The sequence below is a fragment of the Manis javanica genome, chromosome 17, assembly GCF_040802235.1.
Source record: "Manis javanica isolate MJ-LG chromosome 17, MJ_LKY, whole genome shotgun sequence".
Classification (NCBI taxonomy): domain Eukaryota; kingdom Metazoa; phylum Chordata; class Mammalia; order Pholidota; family Manidae; genus Manis; species Manis javanica.
The window spans coordinates 29,547,042-29,563,578 of NC_133172.1; the positions used below are offsets into that span (position 1 = coordinate 29,547,042).

Here is a 16,537-nt window from a genome sequence, read left to right on the forward strand (position 1 = left end):
ATTCCTAGCACAGAGCTCCTAAAACTCTTGTAATTTCCTAAGTGATAGGGGTGCTAACTGCAGCTTTTATTCTAATATTTCGCCTTTGACTCTGGTTCATGACACAAGAGCTTCTAAGACCCTTGGAGGTTCTGGAGCAATAAGAGGGTTTTTCTATAGCTAATGAGATAACTGGTGGCTGGAGCCTTGAGATGGATTCAGGAGTGGGGCTAGTCAGAAGAAAGACCAAGCCATGAGTAGAAGCTGGGAACTCTCAGCCCCATCCCCCATCCTCCAGTGGGGGAAGAAGGGCTGGAGACTGAATTCATAATCAGTGATGCCTATGTGATGAAGCTGCCATAAAAATCCCTAATGCACAGGGTTCAGAGGCTTCTGGGGTTGGTGATCATACCCAAGTCCCAGGAGGGTGGCTTACCCCAACTCCATGGGGACAGAAGGTCCTGCACTGGGACCTTCTGGACCTCATCCCTTGTACCTCTTCACCTGGCTGTTCATCTGTATCCTTTATAATGTTCATCTATATCCTTTATAGATGCATCATTTATATCCCTTATAATAAGCTGATAAAAGTATTTCCCTGAGTTCTGTGAGCATTCTAACAAATTATCAAACCTGAGGAGGGGGTCATGGGAGCCCCCAATTTATAACTGACCCATCAGAAGCGCAGGAGGTCTGGACTTGTGGTTGGCATCTGAAGTGGGGTGGTCTTGTGGGACTGAGCCCTTAACCTGTGGGGTCTATACTATCTCCAGCTAGTTAGCGTCAGAACTGAATTGAATTGTGTACATCACCTGGTGTTCTGGAGAGCTGGAGAATTGGTTGAGGTGGGGAAAAACCTTCTCACTGGGTATCATAGTGTGGGAATAGAGGAAAACAGTGAGTCTTCTTTTTTAGAGGGTCAGACCCCTTAAGTTCAGGGTGAAATTCAGCAGGGGGGAGAAAGACTTCTTTCTAGGGCCACATAAGACTTAGTAACTGGTACAAGGTGAGACTATATGTTGCACCTTCCTACCTGGAACTTTTGCTTCTCCTTTCCTCTCCCTGCCCGCTGGATCAGGCCCTCATTGCCTGTCCCCTGGACCACTGTAACAGCAGTCAAACTGGTCTGTCTCTCTGACTCCAGCTCTTCCCTCCACTCCATCACCAAATCTATCCTGATTGTTCTAAGTCAGCCTCCTGCCCACTTTATGACTTCCTTTCATCCCTCTCTCAATGCATTTTTGTCCCAAAGCAGCATGCTTTCTAATGAGGCCTCTTTTTTCCAACAGGGTAGAAAACTGCTTAATAAATTACTTCCCTCTAGGGTGTTAGTAATTTACACTAGATTATCATTCAGCATCAGCCTGGTCCCTTCTATATTATCTACTATGATCCAAAGGTGAGCTTGAGGACTCTGTTTCCCAGACTGTCTGAAAGCACGTCTCAGATTAGAGTCTGCCAAGGAGACACTCACAGGGAATCTAAAAGCTGGAAGAGAAGAACCCATCACATGCTGGTGGCCACTGTGGGCAGGTGTGAGGGACATGCAGCTTAGCGAGTGGTTTGCAGACATCCTTCTCAGAATTAGCCACATCGGTGCAGCTTGCTGCTGGAATCACTGGAGCCCATTTCCCCTCTCCTCCAGCCTTTCCAGTGGTTGTATCGCCTCTAATTCCTATATGAAACCTTTGAAAGCTCTAAATACTTCAAGTGGCTTCTGCTGTCTGATGAAACTGCCTGACACATGGCTCAGAAGTTACCCAAGTAGAACATTGGAGAAACTGGCCAAGTTCAAGTCCTGGCACTGTAATGTCCCAGAGTAGGTTCCTGTTCCTCTACGCAGTTCCCTCATGTGTAAAGTGAGGCAGTGATTACCTCCCTTGGAACATGGTTATAGGAAGACTAACACACTAAGCAGGCACACCAGGCTGAGAACTGCAGAACTCGCAACACAGAACAACTCTGTCCAAACCCCTGCACTAAGAGACTTGCCCACACCCCACCATGTCCCTAAGAGGACCCCAATGCCCCCCACCCCACTGCCACATAATTGAAATGGCTGCCTGAGGAAGCTCACATGCTGCAGGAAAACTTAGTTTGTTCAGCACCTAATCATATGGCCCTGACTCCCTTTCTCAGAGCCCTTACTGAAAAGGGCTCATAATTGTGAATATGTATCTCTTGCAACTCAGAAGCATCTCTCTCAAGGACCTGAGAACCAATCCTTTGAGATGTAATCATCAGGAAGACAAGGACCTCAGCCTCCTCACCTCTGTGGGAGGATAGACTGTTCTGCTAGCAGACACAGCTGCATAATCGCATTACACTTGCCAACCCTTTGCAGTTTTCACTTCTCTGAGTCTAAGGAGCCCCAACACTCCCCTGTCCCTCATTCTCCCTTTAAAACACCCAAATCTAAGATTCCTCAAGGGAGGAACAACCTAAGACAGGCACAGTCGCAGGGGGGCCATCAGGTGAGAAATTGGGGATCAACAGAGGTGAGGCTTAGAACCTCACCCCCCCTGCTTTGAGAGAAATCTTCTGCATCCGTGGATGTTTTGTTGCCCTTGTCTAGCTTGGATTAATACTTAGTCCATAGGCACACACCTGATCATCTACATTTGCCCTCTTACAACACTAAATTATGTTTTCTACCTTTATCTTGCATCTACCTACCACTTCTGCATTTTATTAAACATAATAATAATAATAATAATAATAATAAGGGAGAAATGTGGATTCACATATAAATCAAGTATAAAAATAAAACAAATATTCATATTTGACCTGATTGTTTACAGTTCACAATGTGTGATCAAAACTGAAAGTTTCTGTGATGACTGCCTTTGCACTGTTCACCATGTAAGAACTTATTCACTATGTAAGAAATTGTTCACCATGTAAGAACTTGTTCATTATGCTTCAGAAGATTGGAGACTGTTGAGAATTAGGCTTGGGGTCGATTAATGATTGTGCATTGAGTCCCCTATACAGAATTTTATTGTTGTTAACAACCATTTGATAAATAAATATGAGAGATGCCCTCTCAAAAAAAAAATTAATGTATTTTAAAACCATTTCAATTTACCTATTATTATTATACACCCATATATTATTTGGGCATCTTTTTATAGTTGTCAGCATTTCACATGATTTCTGCAGGTTTTCTCAATTGAACTGCAGAGCAAAATTTTGAACATAAATTTTAAAAAATATTATTAAAAGTATCTATTTTTATTTCTGAAAAAAAAACACACCCAAATCACCTTTACACAAATCAGAATGGAGCTCAGTTCTTCCACCTGCTCTCAGTGGTGACTGAGTAAAATCTGTTCTCCTTGCTTTGACTAATGTCAGCCATGTTTATATTTGATGTGGCCTCCCAGCCCCTAAGAAGTGCAGAGGCATACTTTAAGTAAAGCCTAGCGAGAGAACAAAGTGCTGCTGGAGGAAAGAGTCACTAAAGTGCAATGTAAAATCTTCTTGGGGAGCTGTTCATGGATAGAAACTTCTTGGTTTTGTCCTGGCAAGACTGCGTGGGTGACTGCTCATTCCGTGAACACAGGAGGCCAGAGCCGGGAGGGAGCCCCTGTGTTCTGGCTCTCAGAGACTCTCTCCAGACCTCCTCTGCTTGGCAACTTGGCAACAGTAGTCTCTGGGCTTATCACTGGGTCCCGTAACCCCTGCTCTGACCCCATGGAGTTAGATGTCACTCCACTCCACAAAGGCCAAAGAAAGGCACCCACTCCCATTATGATACTCACCCCGGAGCCCTGACCCAACCAATAGCTCAGCCACCAGAAGTTGAAGGTCAGGAGGAAGATGAACACCACCATGAGAAGGAAAGCCATGACAGAGACCATGTAACCTGTGAAGGGAGAGGGAGGTGACACACAGGTGCCACGAGAAGGTGCATGGCCACTGCTGACAAAGCTGCTTGGCCATCCCAGGCCCTTGCATCTCCCTGACCCCCACCCACCTTAGAGGACTTGGAAGAAGCAGGTTCCAAGGTTAAAAGGCCTGGGTTCAAATCCTGCCTCTACTTCCTATAAGCTATGTGCCCCTGGGCACAGAAGCAAATGTCAGTGACATTCTACTTCCTTACCTAAGAAATGGTGATAGAATCATACCAGCCCTAGGGGGCCACTCTGAAGATGACACGAGATAATGTGTGTCAAGCACCCAGCCCAGTACCTGGCACATAGGAAGTATTCTACAGAAGTTAGTTCTCCTATGCAGGTCCTGAAGGTTCAATTTTCAAAACTGAAATAAAATTGAAACAACAGCTACCTTTTATGTGGTATGTACTTCTATGTACTCTGTGCCAGGCATAGTATTAAACATATGCATTATTCTGAGTCCCAAATTTCTATGCCTATTTACTGAGTCTGCAAGCAGGAAAGAAACTTGCCCAAAGTAAAAGAATTGGTGAGTGGTGAAGCTACGGTTCAAAAAAGCCGAGGATGGGAAAACCCAAGGTACATTCCTTCCTTGAGGATGTACCTCTTGCCCCAGCACTCTACCCACCTATCCAGTCTGTGTCCCATGCCTGTGCCCTTCTCCTAAATTCTACCCTTCCTTAAGACCTACTTAAGGGCCATCTCTTCTACAGTGACATCTGAGACTTTGCCTGGCCACAGAGATCTCTCTTACTACCTGGTTGATGCAAATGCCATCATTCTCCAGCTGGATTCCAGGGTTGGTTCTTAGATGACCTTATACCCCCAGCCCTTCACAGCATGGCACAGTGTCTGGCCCATAATGGGTACTTTGTAAATATAGATCAATTGGTCACTGGATTCATTCATGCATTCCACAAGAATTTGTTCTTCCTGCAGGGATGCCCCTGATGGAAGGAGATGGGGTGGTGGTTTCTGATGCACAGCCTACCTCTTCATCCCCCAGACAGGCAGAGAGAAGACACACCTCACCCGTGTTAGGTTTCAAAATCAATGGAGAGTGAAAAGTTGGCATGGAAACAAAATTACTCTAAAGAAATGTGTTAAATCACTCAAAAAGTATCATATACATAGTTTTGTGTTTATAACATGCTACAGTTATGTTTGTATAAACAGTATTAGACACCACTTGATAAAGCAGTAACTTTGAAATTTCTAGTAGCCATCCACCATCAGAAACATATTTTGATATATACCAAAAATAAGAGCTTCACCATTGTTACTGTATGTTAGGCGTACAGATATTTGCTATTCTTTTCCTTCTCATTTCTTTCAGTGCTGCTTACAATCCAATTAATTTATTTCACAACCCAGTAGTTAGTCAGTACCTGCAGTTTGAAAAACACTTAAGCAAAGAGTACTGCTATGATTATATTTTCTTATTTTCTGTATTCTTGATGCTGTGGCATTTGGGTTCTTGATCCTGGAAAGACTGCCCCTCCCAGTCCTACAGGTAGCAAATGACTACCTGTAAGCATGCTTTTGATACATAAACCAACCAGTTCACAGTCCATACCCCCAACTATCCTTTATCAAATTCTCACACCCCAGCCAATGTTCTCCCTGACCTAGATCACCCCTAGGTGAGGTACCAGATAACTAGGGACCACCTCTATAGCCCAGAGACCCCCCAAAATCATTCAAACTAACCAATCCTAAGCTTACTCAGTACACCTACCATGCCTTTCCCATTCATTCCCATAAAAACCAGTGGGCCATGCTCTCCCTTCTTGCCCCTCTGCCTCCTGAACAATGCTGGTGATTCCCCGTGACCCTGCATGGTGTGCCCACCTCCTGTTTCTAGGAATGTGTACATACAAACTTCTCCTTTTGTGACAATAATTGTCATACCTGATTAAAACAAATCCCAGGTACATTTTAACCTAAGTATGTATAAAAACATAACCTCCAGCATTGACTATGGTGGTGGAGTTACTGTAAATGAGTGTAGTTGGGACTGGGATTGTGCAAATTAGATCCATGAACAGCATGACTCTCCTGGGCCTCCCTATTTCCCGTGACCTCACACACTCCAGTCTGACCCAGCTTCAGGGACAGGGCTGGTCAGAGAGAAAGCCTTAGGTCTGGTAGGGCAGCTGACAGACCATACCTCCAAATGCCTGGATGTAGTGGTGGTAGACACTCCATTTCTGGGACCCTTGTTCCATGTTCTCCTTCTTTGTAAGACGATTTTCCAGCACTGGATCCGAGTAAGAGAAAAAGGAAATGGTATACCTCCCAATCCCTGGCATCTTCCAAAATCAGGAGGAGTCCTTGCAAAGCCTTCTGCCCCTGGTTTCCATCCTTTTCCACCTTCCTCACCTTCAGCTGCAGTGCTCACCCAAGTCTGACCCTAACCAGCAGGTTTTCTATGGAAGACTCTGCCAAAGGTAAACTTTGACCCAGACTTCAGAGCCTCCAAAGGGGGTTCCTCCCCAGCCACCCAGTAAATCCAGAGGGCCTTCAGTTTCCAAGAGTTTGATGGGTCCCAGAGGCAGCAGAAGAGAATGAAGAAAGCAATGATCTCAGACCAGAAAACTGGGTGACCAAATTGTCATCACAATACTGTGCACCTCAGCAAATCACTTAGCATCTCTGTTACCTCATCTGACAACTGGCAGGCCTGTAGATAGTTGCTAAGATGCTTTGCAGTGATACACTTCTAAAACAACTCCTCAAAAAAAAGCTGTGACATGAGCCCAGGCAGATTCTCGGCATAAAGCTGGGCAGGGAGACTGGTACTTAGAGATACCAGTAGATGCTGCTGGTGACACAACAAAACAACAGCGCTGTGGGTGATGTCTGTGGCTCTTGCCTCACACTCTCCCTTCTGCCTCACAACACCCCAACTGCTCCTGGGAAAGAGCCTCTCTTCCTGCAATTTGAATCTTGAGACCAATCGCACTAGGATGGAAAATATTTGGAGTAGGTTTTCTTCAAAAAGATTCTACACCTGTTCCTGGTACTTAGACTCCAAAGCTGCTGAAGACTGGTTCTTCAACTTTTCTTCTCATTCTGTGATCTACACTGTTTCTTTCCAGTTGTTTTTCTGCTCCAAATTGTTTTCTGACCTTCACAGCTAAAGACGCTGCTGGTGATCCAAGCCTACAATGTACTAGGCACTGTGCTGGGGCTTCCTTACACCTGATCTTATCTAATCTCCACTACAACACTGCAAAGTAAGCACAGTTACTGTCACTTTTGCCAATGAGGGTTCTAAGAGGTTAAGGCCTTGTTTGGCCAAGGTCATACAGATTTATAAGCCACAGAACTGTAATGCAATCTAGAGCTTGTTTTACTTTAAAAATAGAGGTCTTTCTGTTTTAATTTTCCATCTCAGGAAAGAGCAGGGCCATGAGCTTCTGAACATCTGGGACTGGGTCCAATTCATGACTGATTTCTAATACCTTTGCTTTCAACATCTCTCAACAAAGATGTAATGAATGAATGCCTAAATACATAACAAAGTTTAAATTTATGCCACTCCAGGCCAAGCTACCCCCATTCTGCCTCTGCCTCTATACATCTTCAGCTGTGCACCCCCAAACACTCACTTCCTGGATCCCTCATGCCTCCTGACCCCAACCCTCAACTACTTGGATCTCTAGCTTGTGTAAGTGATATCTGGGATCCCTAACACTGATGGCCATGGCCTGGTCTGTGGTCCAGGAGGAACACCAGAGCCTCTGGAGGACCCAAGAAGCTATGCAGATGTTCTTACCCTGCTCTCCGACACCATTACCAGCACCGTCACCAATAGGCTCTTCCTGGCAGGTGTTCTTGGCCTGACCTTCTACCTGAGACCCTTCTGCTGTCTTTACTGCGTCCTGCAGCATGTCCTGGGGAGAAAGCACATGCCATCAATGCAGGGTGTGTTATTCCCCACAGAGAGTGAGGTGGATGGAGTGGAAATCACCTGTGTGGTTTCTCTGTGCATCTTCTGGATGAGTTGGGCATATTGCCTCTTTTTCTGTATTAGCTCACTGTGAATTCCTTTTTCACAGATTTTCCCATCTTCTAGCAAAATGATCTGGTCACAAAATGCTAAATACTGGAGAGTCAAAAGAAATAAAGTCTTCAGTAAATATATCAAACATGTTCAACTTCACTATTCAAAATTTAAATCATGATAAAATGTTTTTTATACCACCAGGTTGGCAAAAATTTAAATGTTGGGCGATCCCAAGTGTTTGGTGACAACTGGAAGTAAAGAGAAGTCTCATAAAATGTTGGGGGCATTGTAGATGGGTACTTTGGAAAACAACTTGACAATATCTAGTAAAATTCAAGATTTTTCAAGAATTATGAACCAACAATTTGACTCCTGAGATTCTACCCTAAAAAATTCACAAATGTGCATACACTGAAGCATTTTTCATAAAAGTGAAAACTGGGAAACAACCTCTAAGTCCATCCTATAGAAATAAATTCTGGTATATTCAGATACTGGAATATTATACCTGTGAGAATTAAATGAATTTATATATGTCAACATCGAAGATCTCAAAAATACAATGTTCAGTTAAAAAAACAAACTACCAAAGGACCCAGTTTGAAAATATGCAAAAGAACACTTTATCATGTCTAGAGATTCATGCATCTGTTGTAAAGGTATGAAGACAGGCAAGGGAAGGATGTACAGCAAAGTGAAGCGAGCATGAGGGAGGAGATGGAATTTGGTGTGAGTGGGGCCTGTGTTCGATTGTGTCATGTGGGTGGTAGATACACGAGTTTTCATTACATTATATTCTAAACAGTTTTTGTGTCTTAAATATTTTATACCAAAAAAAAAAATACTAAGGCCAAAAAAGAAGAGGGAGAAATTATAATGTCTTGAGGCCAAAACCAAGTATGAAAGAAAACAACTAGGCAAGAGGCCCTGTGAGAGGCAGCACCCAGTGCAGCCATTACCCCTGGGTGAGGAAAGTGAGTCTCAGGAAATTCTTCTCTGAGGGACTTTTTTTCTTTTTTTGTAGGTTCAAAAGCAGGGGCCTGCCCATAAAATTTTGAAGATAAAGGAAACCTTAAAATGTGGTTTCAATTTTTATGAGCCATAGAAGTCTTTTACCATCCCATCTTCTCCATGTGGAAAGCAGAGGGGACCCAAGTTCTTTACAACACTCCCTGAATTTGGACTGAGATGAAGGGGTAGCTGCTGTGAGACTGTTATTGAATCCATAGCAGAATCCATGGCAAAGCCTTGAGGATCTACATCATCCATCAGTCATGGCCAGAGCCCTGGAAGGGCAGTCACCTGCAGCTGGTGGGTCACCAAGACCACAGTCTTCCCCCTGAGGGTCTTCTTAATGCACTCCTCAAAGATGTGCTTCCCCACTTGGGCATCCACGGCAGACAGGGGGTCATCCAGCAGGTAGAGCTCGCGGTCAGAGTAGACAGCTCGTGCCAGGCTGATCCTCTGCTTCTGCCCCCCAGAGAGGTTGAGGCCCCGCTCCCCAATCTTTAGAGAGGCAACCAAAGGCACTGTGACTAGAAGGTGAGCACAGCCAGTTATGCTCAAACCAGCACAGTGGGCAGATGTGAACACTACGAAACACTCCTGAACACCCAATGATTTAGACTTGGCACCCCTGGCATTTAAACAATATTTTTCAAAATTTGCTTAGTAGTGGATGAAAAAACCGACTTTCAGTTAATTAAAATTTTACAACTCTTTATTAGATACAGTTTTTCTAAACCTATAGACTTCTCAGGAGACATAAGAAACCTTTAACAATTCAGGTAAAACAAATCATTCCCAGGAAAACAGCACCTCCTTACATCTTATTCTGGTTTTAAACCTCCATTGATTGTTACTGTCAACTTGCAGAATGGTGGGCCCAGGAGCCTGGGCTGTCTAAGACTGCTTGCACTGTGCACAACTGCTCAACAGGACGGAGATGCAGTGCTGGGAGGGGCTCTACCAGTGGGCTGTTGTGTAGAGAGACACTTGACACAACAACTTAGATCAGAGTAATAGACAGTAACAGGCAACCACAGTACTGGGCAGCATGTTCTGGGTCCCCTTGCAGACTAGCATGCCAGGCAGCTGCTGGCTGGTTCATCCCTTAGTCAAGTGCTGATGATAAAGGAGTCAGCATCTGAGTACCACTCCCTGCCTTATCATGAACTCTTGAGGTCTCTGTAGAAAAGAATCAGATCTTATCTAGTGGCAGGGTGACTTTTAGTCACTGCTCTGCCCCCAGTTTACCACCAAGCTGTTTGGCCTGGCCAAAGCTCAGTGTTCCCATCCAGTCACTCACTCAACAAATACTTCCTAAATGCCTACTGTGTTCTTCTAATGATAAGCTAACATCTACTCTTGCCAGGCACTGTTCAAAACACTTCTTATGCATCAACTCACCTAAACTGGGAAGCAACCAGATAAGGTCAATACTCTTAGTCATACCATTTTAGAGACCAGAACTTGTTCTTCCTACTGAAGAGACAACCATGAACAAGACCACTGAGCTCTCTGCCTGCAAGGATTTACAATCCCATCTTTAAAAGAAGGGTATTAAAACAACTGACCTTCTAGGGTTCGTGAGGCTCCCCTAAGACAATGCACTCAAGTTGCTAGCTTATCAAGGCAACAACACTGCTTTTATCTTACAAGGGTCTTGTGTAGACTAAAGGCATCTACACATATGAATGATTGGGAAAAGATAACAGTCAGAAATCAGATCAGATGGTTGATGTTTCCACTGACAAAGGAGACACTGAGCAGAATGTGGCAGAGCAGGTGGGTGGAGCAAAGGCAGGATGGATGGGAGGTTTCTTATCATCACAGGGTCTTCGCTCTTGCTCCAGAGGGAGGACTTGAAGGTCAGCTCCCCATCCTTGTGAGGTAAGGGAGCATCTTTGCCAGCTCTCACTGTAAAATGTGCCTCACCTTCTCTTGCTCAGTGTGGTAGGCTCTGAGGCAGCAGCTGCAGAGCCAGCTTAAGCTGCTTTCAGAAGGAAGAACTGGTGTCCTTCTGTACCTACCTAGGGAGGCAGCCTGAGGGTCCCAGAAAACCAGTACAAAGGCACTGTCACAACAGAGCTAGGGGCATTCTCCTCTTTTGCTCACCTCTGTCATGTCTCCAAAGGGCAGAATTTCCAGGTCCCGTTCCAGGGAGCAGCAGTGGAGCACCCGGAGGTAACTGCAAAGGACAGGGAGCTGAAGGGACAGGTGGCTGGCCCTCCAGCCTTCCCAAGTTTGGAAGGGAAAGGTCTTGGGTTTCATGCTAAGAAATCTGGACTTGATCCTACATTTAATGGTAAAGCATGGGAGGAGTTTTGCATTTCCTTCCTCCCTTCATTTTTTTTAAACCTAATACTTGTAAAAAAGAAAAGCAAGCCTTCCTCCCATCTTTGACCTTCAGTTGCTTTCCTCAGGAACAGCCACTATTCTAGTTTCTTATGCATTTATTCAGCAATAATCTAGTTATAGATGTCTGTGTATAGCACATATGGGTTTATTTTGGTTTGACAGCACCACAGTATTTCATTATATGGATGCACCATAAATTATTTAATCAGTGCCCTCATGATGGACATTTGGGTTATTTCTAGTCTTTGGCTACTGTAAACAATGTGTAGTGTAAACAGTCTTGTATATGGGTTTTTGGGTTCATGGGTGACATTATCAATGCATTAAATACCCCAATTCAAAGAGTTAGTACATTTTTATTTTTGATCAGTAATTTAAAACTGCCCTATGAGTTGTATCAGTCTAAAAGCAGAGCAATGACAATACGACAGCTATGTTTTAGGGTAAGTGCCCAGGAGGTGGAACACAGGGTAAAAGAGAGTGGGAGAAGCCTAGAGAAAGGGAGCCAAAGGCAGGAGCAGTAGGAAGAGTTCACACAAAAGATCATAGACCAGAAGTGGCAGTGAAGTTGGGAAGAGAGAAATGCAAGAGGTATTTAGGAGAGAGAGTTGCTGATCAATTCGATATGGAAGGTATCAGAGTGGGAGGCATCAGACTCACTGGGGTACAGTTCAGTGATGCCGTGAAACCAAACTGGACAATCTGGGAAGAGAGGGAGGCAAGACAGAGACTTGGTCAGCAAGGTGCTTATGAGTTGGTATTGGACCTGACGTTAAGGCACCCAAAGGAAAACCAGTGGGAGACAGCCAGTTTATAAACCTGCATATCTATGCCACTCGGTGTAGTTCCTGGGGGCGGGGGCAGATTACAAAATAAAGCAAACAGTTAAAGGAGGCCAAGTACACCACAGCTGGAAGCACAGCTTTAGCATTCAGGGAGGTTTTCACAGATCTTCCACTGAATAGACTTCACTCATGATTTCCACGTGAATATGTCAAGTAGGTCAACCCAGACACTGGGAGGGAGAGGCTGCAAAGGGCAAAGAGGAATACTGGTGGGAGGTGAGCGGCCCACTGGGCCATGAATCCAAACTCATTTCCTTGCATTGCACAACCTCATCACACATTTGTTTGACCCTTTGTCATAGAGGTCAGGAATTAATTAATACAAAGCTTTAAAGTAACATTTTTGGAGGTGAAGGGTTATTTGGTTATAATAGTTAAGTGTGAAGTTTCTGAAAGAAACTAGGCCCAAATCCTGTTTCTATCATATCCTCCCAGCTGTGTGACTTTGGGCAAATCATTTAACCTCTTGGGGCCTCAGCTAACTCATCTAGAAAATAGATACGGTGATAATCTCTTTCACATTAAGGAGGAAATATGTCAATGCATGTAAGTGAGCAAAGAAGTGTTGGCAGTTGTCAAATTACTATTAGCTACTGGGATCCCTCCCCAGACAAGCCACACTCCCCCATGTCCCTCCCTGTCCTTCCCAGAGCTTACCGGGCCTTATCGTACTGGCCTCCCATGAGGATGTTCTCCCTGACACTACCTGCGATGATCCAAGCCTGCTGTGGGACATAAGCCAGGCTTCCGTGCACCCCCACCGAGCCCTTCAGCAAGTACATCTGCAGCAGAGTGAGTCCAGCCTCAGAACAGGGCAAACAGACCCTACCTGGCTCAGTGGCCACAGTGCCCCCCCCTCCATTGCTCTCTGTGACCCTGGGGGTTCTTCTATGTAAAATGGGACTTTCAACACTGTGTTATTCCCACTGATGAGTCTGAAGGAAGGCCCTGAGGATGGGGGCAGCAGCTGGAGCTAAGCCAGGCCAGTTTCCTGCTGGGACTGAATCCACACTGCAGACTTGTGGACCCCCCACTGCTGGGGTATGAGTAACAGTCATTCCAGCCTTCCAAGAGTGACTCGCCCCCCACCCCCTCCTCCCTCCTCCTCCTTCTTTGTCCCTCCACATTTCACTCCTGCTCCTGTCTCACGTGGAACACGTGTCCCACTCTGAGTTTGGCTTCATGAAGTTATTTCTATTATCATATTAAACTTTGAGACACCTTGTATCATCACCCTGATAGCTGGTCGGTTACAAAGCAGGGTGAGGAAAGCACAGAGAGCAGCTGAGGACAGATGTCCCAGTGATGTCAGAGGCAGCACTCCCAGTGGGAAGAAGAGAAGAGAGGGCATTTATAACTCACCTCCCTTCAGTGCATGCTCAACTGCCTTCGATTTATAAACATTCTAATGCTTCAGACCCCTTAGAGGAAGAAAGTGGTGGTGTGACTTACTGGGGGGAGCCTGAGCTTAGGAGCTCCTGGACTGCCTGTCAGGGGACATCCATGTAGTCACAAACTACTTACCTCCCCCAGGATGGCTGACAACAGGCTGCTCTTGCCACTCCCAGTGTTGCCACAAACCCCTAAAATGGTCCCCTGCAAAACCAAGGAGGAAAACAGGGTATGGGACAGCACAACCCTCCTGCTTGCCCAGGGTGGATCCATTGTTTGAACACAAAATAAAAAAAGAGAACAAAATAATTACCCCTAACCCAAAACCCCAAGCAAAGCTCAAAGGAGCTTTGAGTTCAGTCTATGTAGGTGGGATGGGGCAACATCAAGTGAAGGAAGGCACATGGGAGTGGAGGAGAGGAATTCATGGACAGGTGGTCCTGTGGGGCAAAAAACTCAAATTCCAGATCTGCATATATTTCATTTTATGACCCTGGGAAAGTTACTTAGCCTGTCTGCACCTCAGTTTCTTCATCTGTAAGATGGGAATAATGAAGCCAGCCTCACAGAATTCATGCATGCATTCATCCATTTACTAAGTCATTCATCCATCAAATAGGACTTGAATTTTTTTCAAGTACCAAGTAAGGAAGAAAAGAACTCTCATTCTACATTCTAGTGAGGGAAGATAGACCATGAAATAAATCAGCAAACAAATAATATCAGATGGTGATAAATGACAGAGTTGAAAGTTAAAGCATGATAGAGTTGGAAGTTAAAGCAATTTTAGTTGGGTTGGCCAGAAAAGGCTTCTTAAAGCAGGTGTCATTGCAGCTGAGACCTGAATGACAAGAAGGAGCCAGACACAGGAAGATATGCAGGTTCCAGACTAAGAGGATGCGAGGAGCAAAGATCCTGAGACAGGAACAAGGTTGATCATGAAAGAGCTGAGAGGGCTAATATGGAGGAAATGAATGGGAGAAGAGGTCAGAGATGTGCACAGAGTGCTCAGAAAGCTGGGCTCTATCTTAAGTGCAGTGGGAGTCAGTGAGGAGCTTGAGCAAGAGAGTGCTGTGCAGTGGTTTGTTTCAGAAAGATCCCTCTGTCTGCTGCATTGTGGCACATCATAAGAGGGCAAAAGTGGAAGTAGAGAGGCTGGTAAGGAGGCTCCAATAGGAGCTGAAAATAGCATGACAGGGGCTGGGGCTAAGGCAGTGGTGGGGGCCATGGTGAAAGGCAGCTGAATTCACAAGACATGTGTTCAAGAAGAGCTGACAGGCCTCACTGACGGATTGGGTTGGTGGGAGGTAGGAAAGGAGTCAAGTTTGGCTTCCAAGTCCTCAATCATTGGAAGGACATTGGTACCATCTCCCATGATGGGGAAGAGTTGGAGAATGGGTTAGAGAGGGTGAAAATCAGGGGTTCTTTTTTGTCCCTGTTTTGTTTGAAGTGCTTGGTAGGCATTGAAGAGGAGGTATTAAATAGGCAGCTGAGTCTAAAGCTCAGAGACTTTAAGGCTAGAGATGATAGTAGTTTAAAGCATGGAATTCCAGGTGATCACAATGGGAAAAATTATAAATAATAGATACTAGATATTAACATCTATTACTATTGCATGTTAATATTAGATATTAATATCTTTTCTACATATACCTATTGCCACTAGATATTAATAGATAATAGAGAAGTAGGGACATGAGATCTGAACATAGCAGGGAAGCTAGCCCTTTCAAATATATTAAAGAAGCCAGATAGAGTGAGTTTATAGCATAACCAAACTGAACCGTGTAGGATAGCGCTAGGCACATACTAGCAACTTAATAAATGTTAGTTTAGTTTTCTTTCCCATCCTTTCTCTAGGTCCTTGGTCCCTCCAAAGACCAGCATACATATAGCATACTATTCTGGGTCTTGCTATTACAAAAATATTTTAGATGATAAATTGATTCACATGAAAGTATGAAAGACTTCCTATATTTGCCTTCCATGAAAAATTTGTATTTTAAAGAGAGACTTGGAAGGGCAATTTTTATCCAAGGTAATGGTGGAGTACCAGGCCAACCTCCCAGCCTCAGGCCCTAAAGTCTGGCAGTTGGCCTGGATGAGACTACCTTTGACACCACCAGGTTTATCTTCTGTAACTCTGGGTCCAGACTGTTCCCTTTGTCCTCTGGCCTGAGGGCACCTAGTGGTGCCTGAGGCCTGGTCATCCTCTTGGAGGTGTGTCCATTCCTCTTCAGCTCCAAGGCTTCATTGACAATCCTGGGAAAGGTCTGTCGCCATGACAAGGTAGCCTCCTTTAAAACCAGTGCTTTGCTGGGGTTTTTCAATGCCTGGACATATAAAACAGGGCTCTCCTGGAGGAAAAATTTCTGTACAGACAAAAAAGAAAGGGAGGGAAGAGGGATTCAGTTCTTTAGCCCAGTAGGAACATGTGCCCATTTAGCTGACCTGCCCATTTGGTTTTACAAACTTTTAAACTATGTAATTTTTCTACTGAAATTTAACTTACAACTATTAAAAGTAACATGGTCTGCCCATGCCCCCCACTGTGGGAAATGCTTTTTTGGGTCATACATTTCAAAGTGTGACCATCAGCAGGTCACCTCTCTCTGCATTGCCATTTCCCTCCCTGTAAAAAACAAGAGTTGAACTACATGAGTTCCAGCATTTAAAAAGGTTGGTGGGAAGTATGATCTTATTGAATTTAATTATATCCACTTGTTTTTACCTGGAGATATGCTTAGAAAGATCTAGGAGGATACTTACTAACATTTTGGATGATGATTTTATCTGTAGGTAGTGGATGCTGAGTTTTATTGTCTGTACCTTTTTTGCATTGTATGAACTTTTTACAATGAGCACATAGTATTTTACAAAAACAACAAAAAGCTATTTTCAAAAAGAAAAAGTAAAGGTGGTCTGCTTCTTTTTTTAATTGTACCTCAGGTATATTGAATTGGATTAATCATAACATTAGATAAAGGCATACAGTCATCACTGGGAATTTCATGGTGCCCTTTACTTTGTTTAGTTAGTTGGGCATTTAC

General features: G+C 44.4%; 1 protein-coding gene across 1 annotated transcript in view; it reads right to left on the reverse strand.

Moving 5' to 3' along the window:
- ABCC11 (ATP binding cassette subfamily C member 11) overlaps nt 1–16,537 on the reverse strand; it is a 97,738-nt gene that overhangs the window by 19,370 nt on the left and 61,831 nt on the right. Inside the window, exons 11-19 of the mRNA XM_036996521.2 lie at nt 15,599–15,859; nt 13,620–13,691; nt 12,753–12,877; nt 11,008–11,080; nt 9,193–9,396; nt 7,855–7,989; nt 7,660–7,777; nt 6,049–6,138; nt 3,744–3,847 (exon numbers count right to left, since the gene is read on the reverse strand). Coding sequence (XP_036852416.2) covers nt 3,744–3,847; nt 6,049–6,138; nt 7,660–7,777; nt 7,855–7,989; nt 9,193–9,396; nt 11,008–11,080; nt 12,753–12,877; nt 13,620–13,691; nt 15,599–15,859 — 1,182 coding nt within the window. The remainder of the gene's footprint in view (nt 1–3,743; nt 3,848–6,048; nt 6,139–7,659; nt 7,778–7,854; nt 7,990–9,192; nt 9,397–11,007; nt 11,081–12,752; nt 12,878–13,619; nt 13,692–15,598; nt 15,860–16,537) is intronic.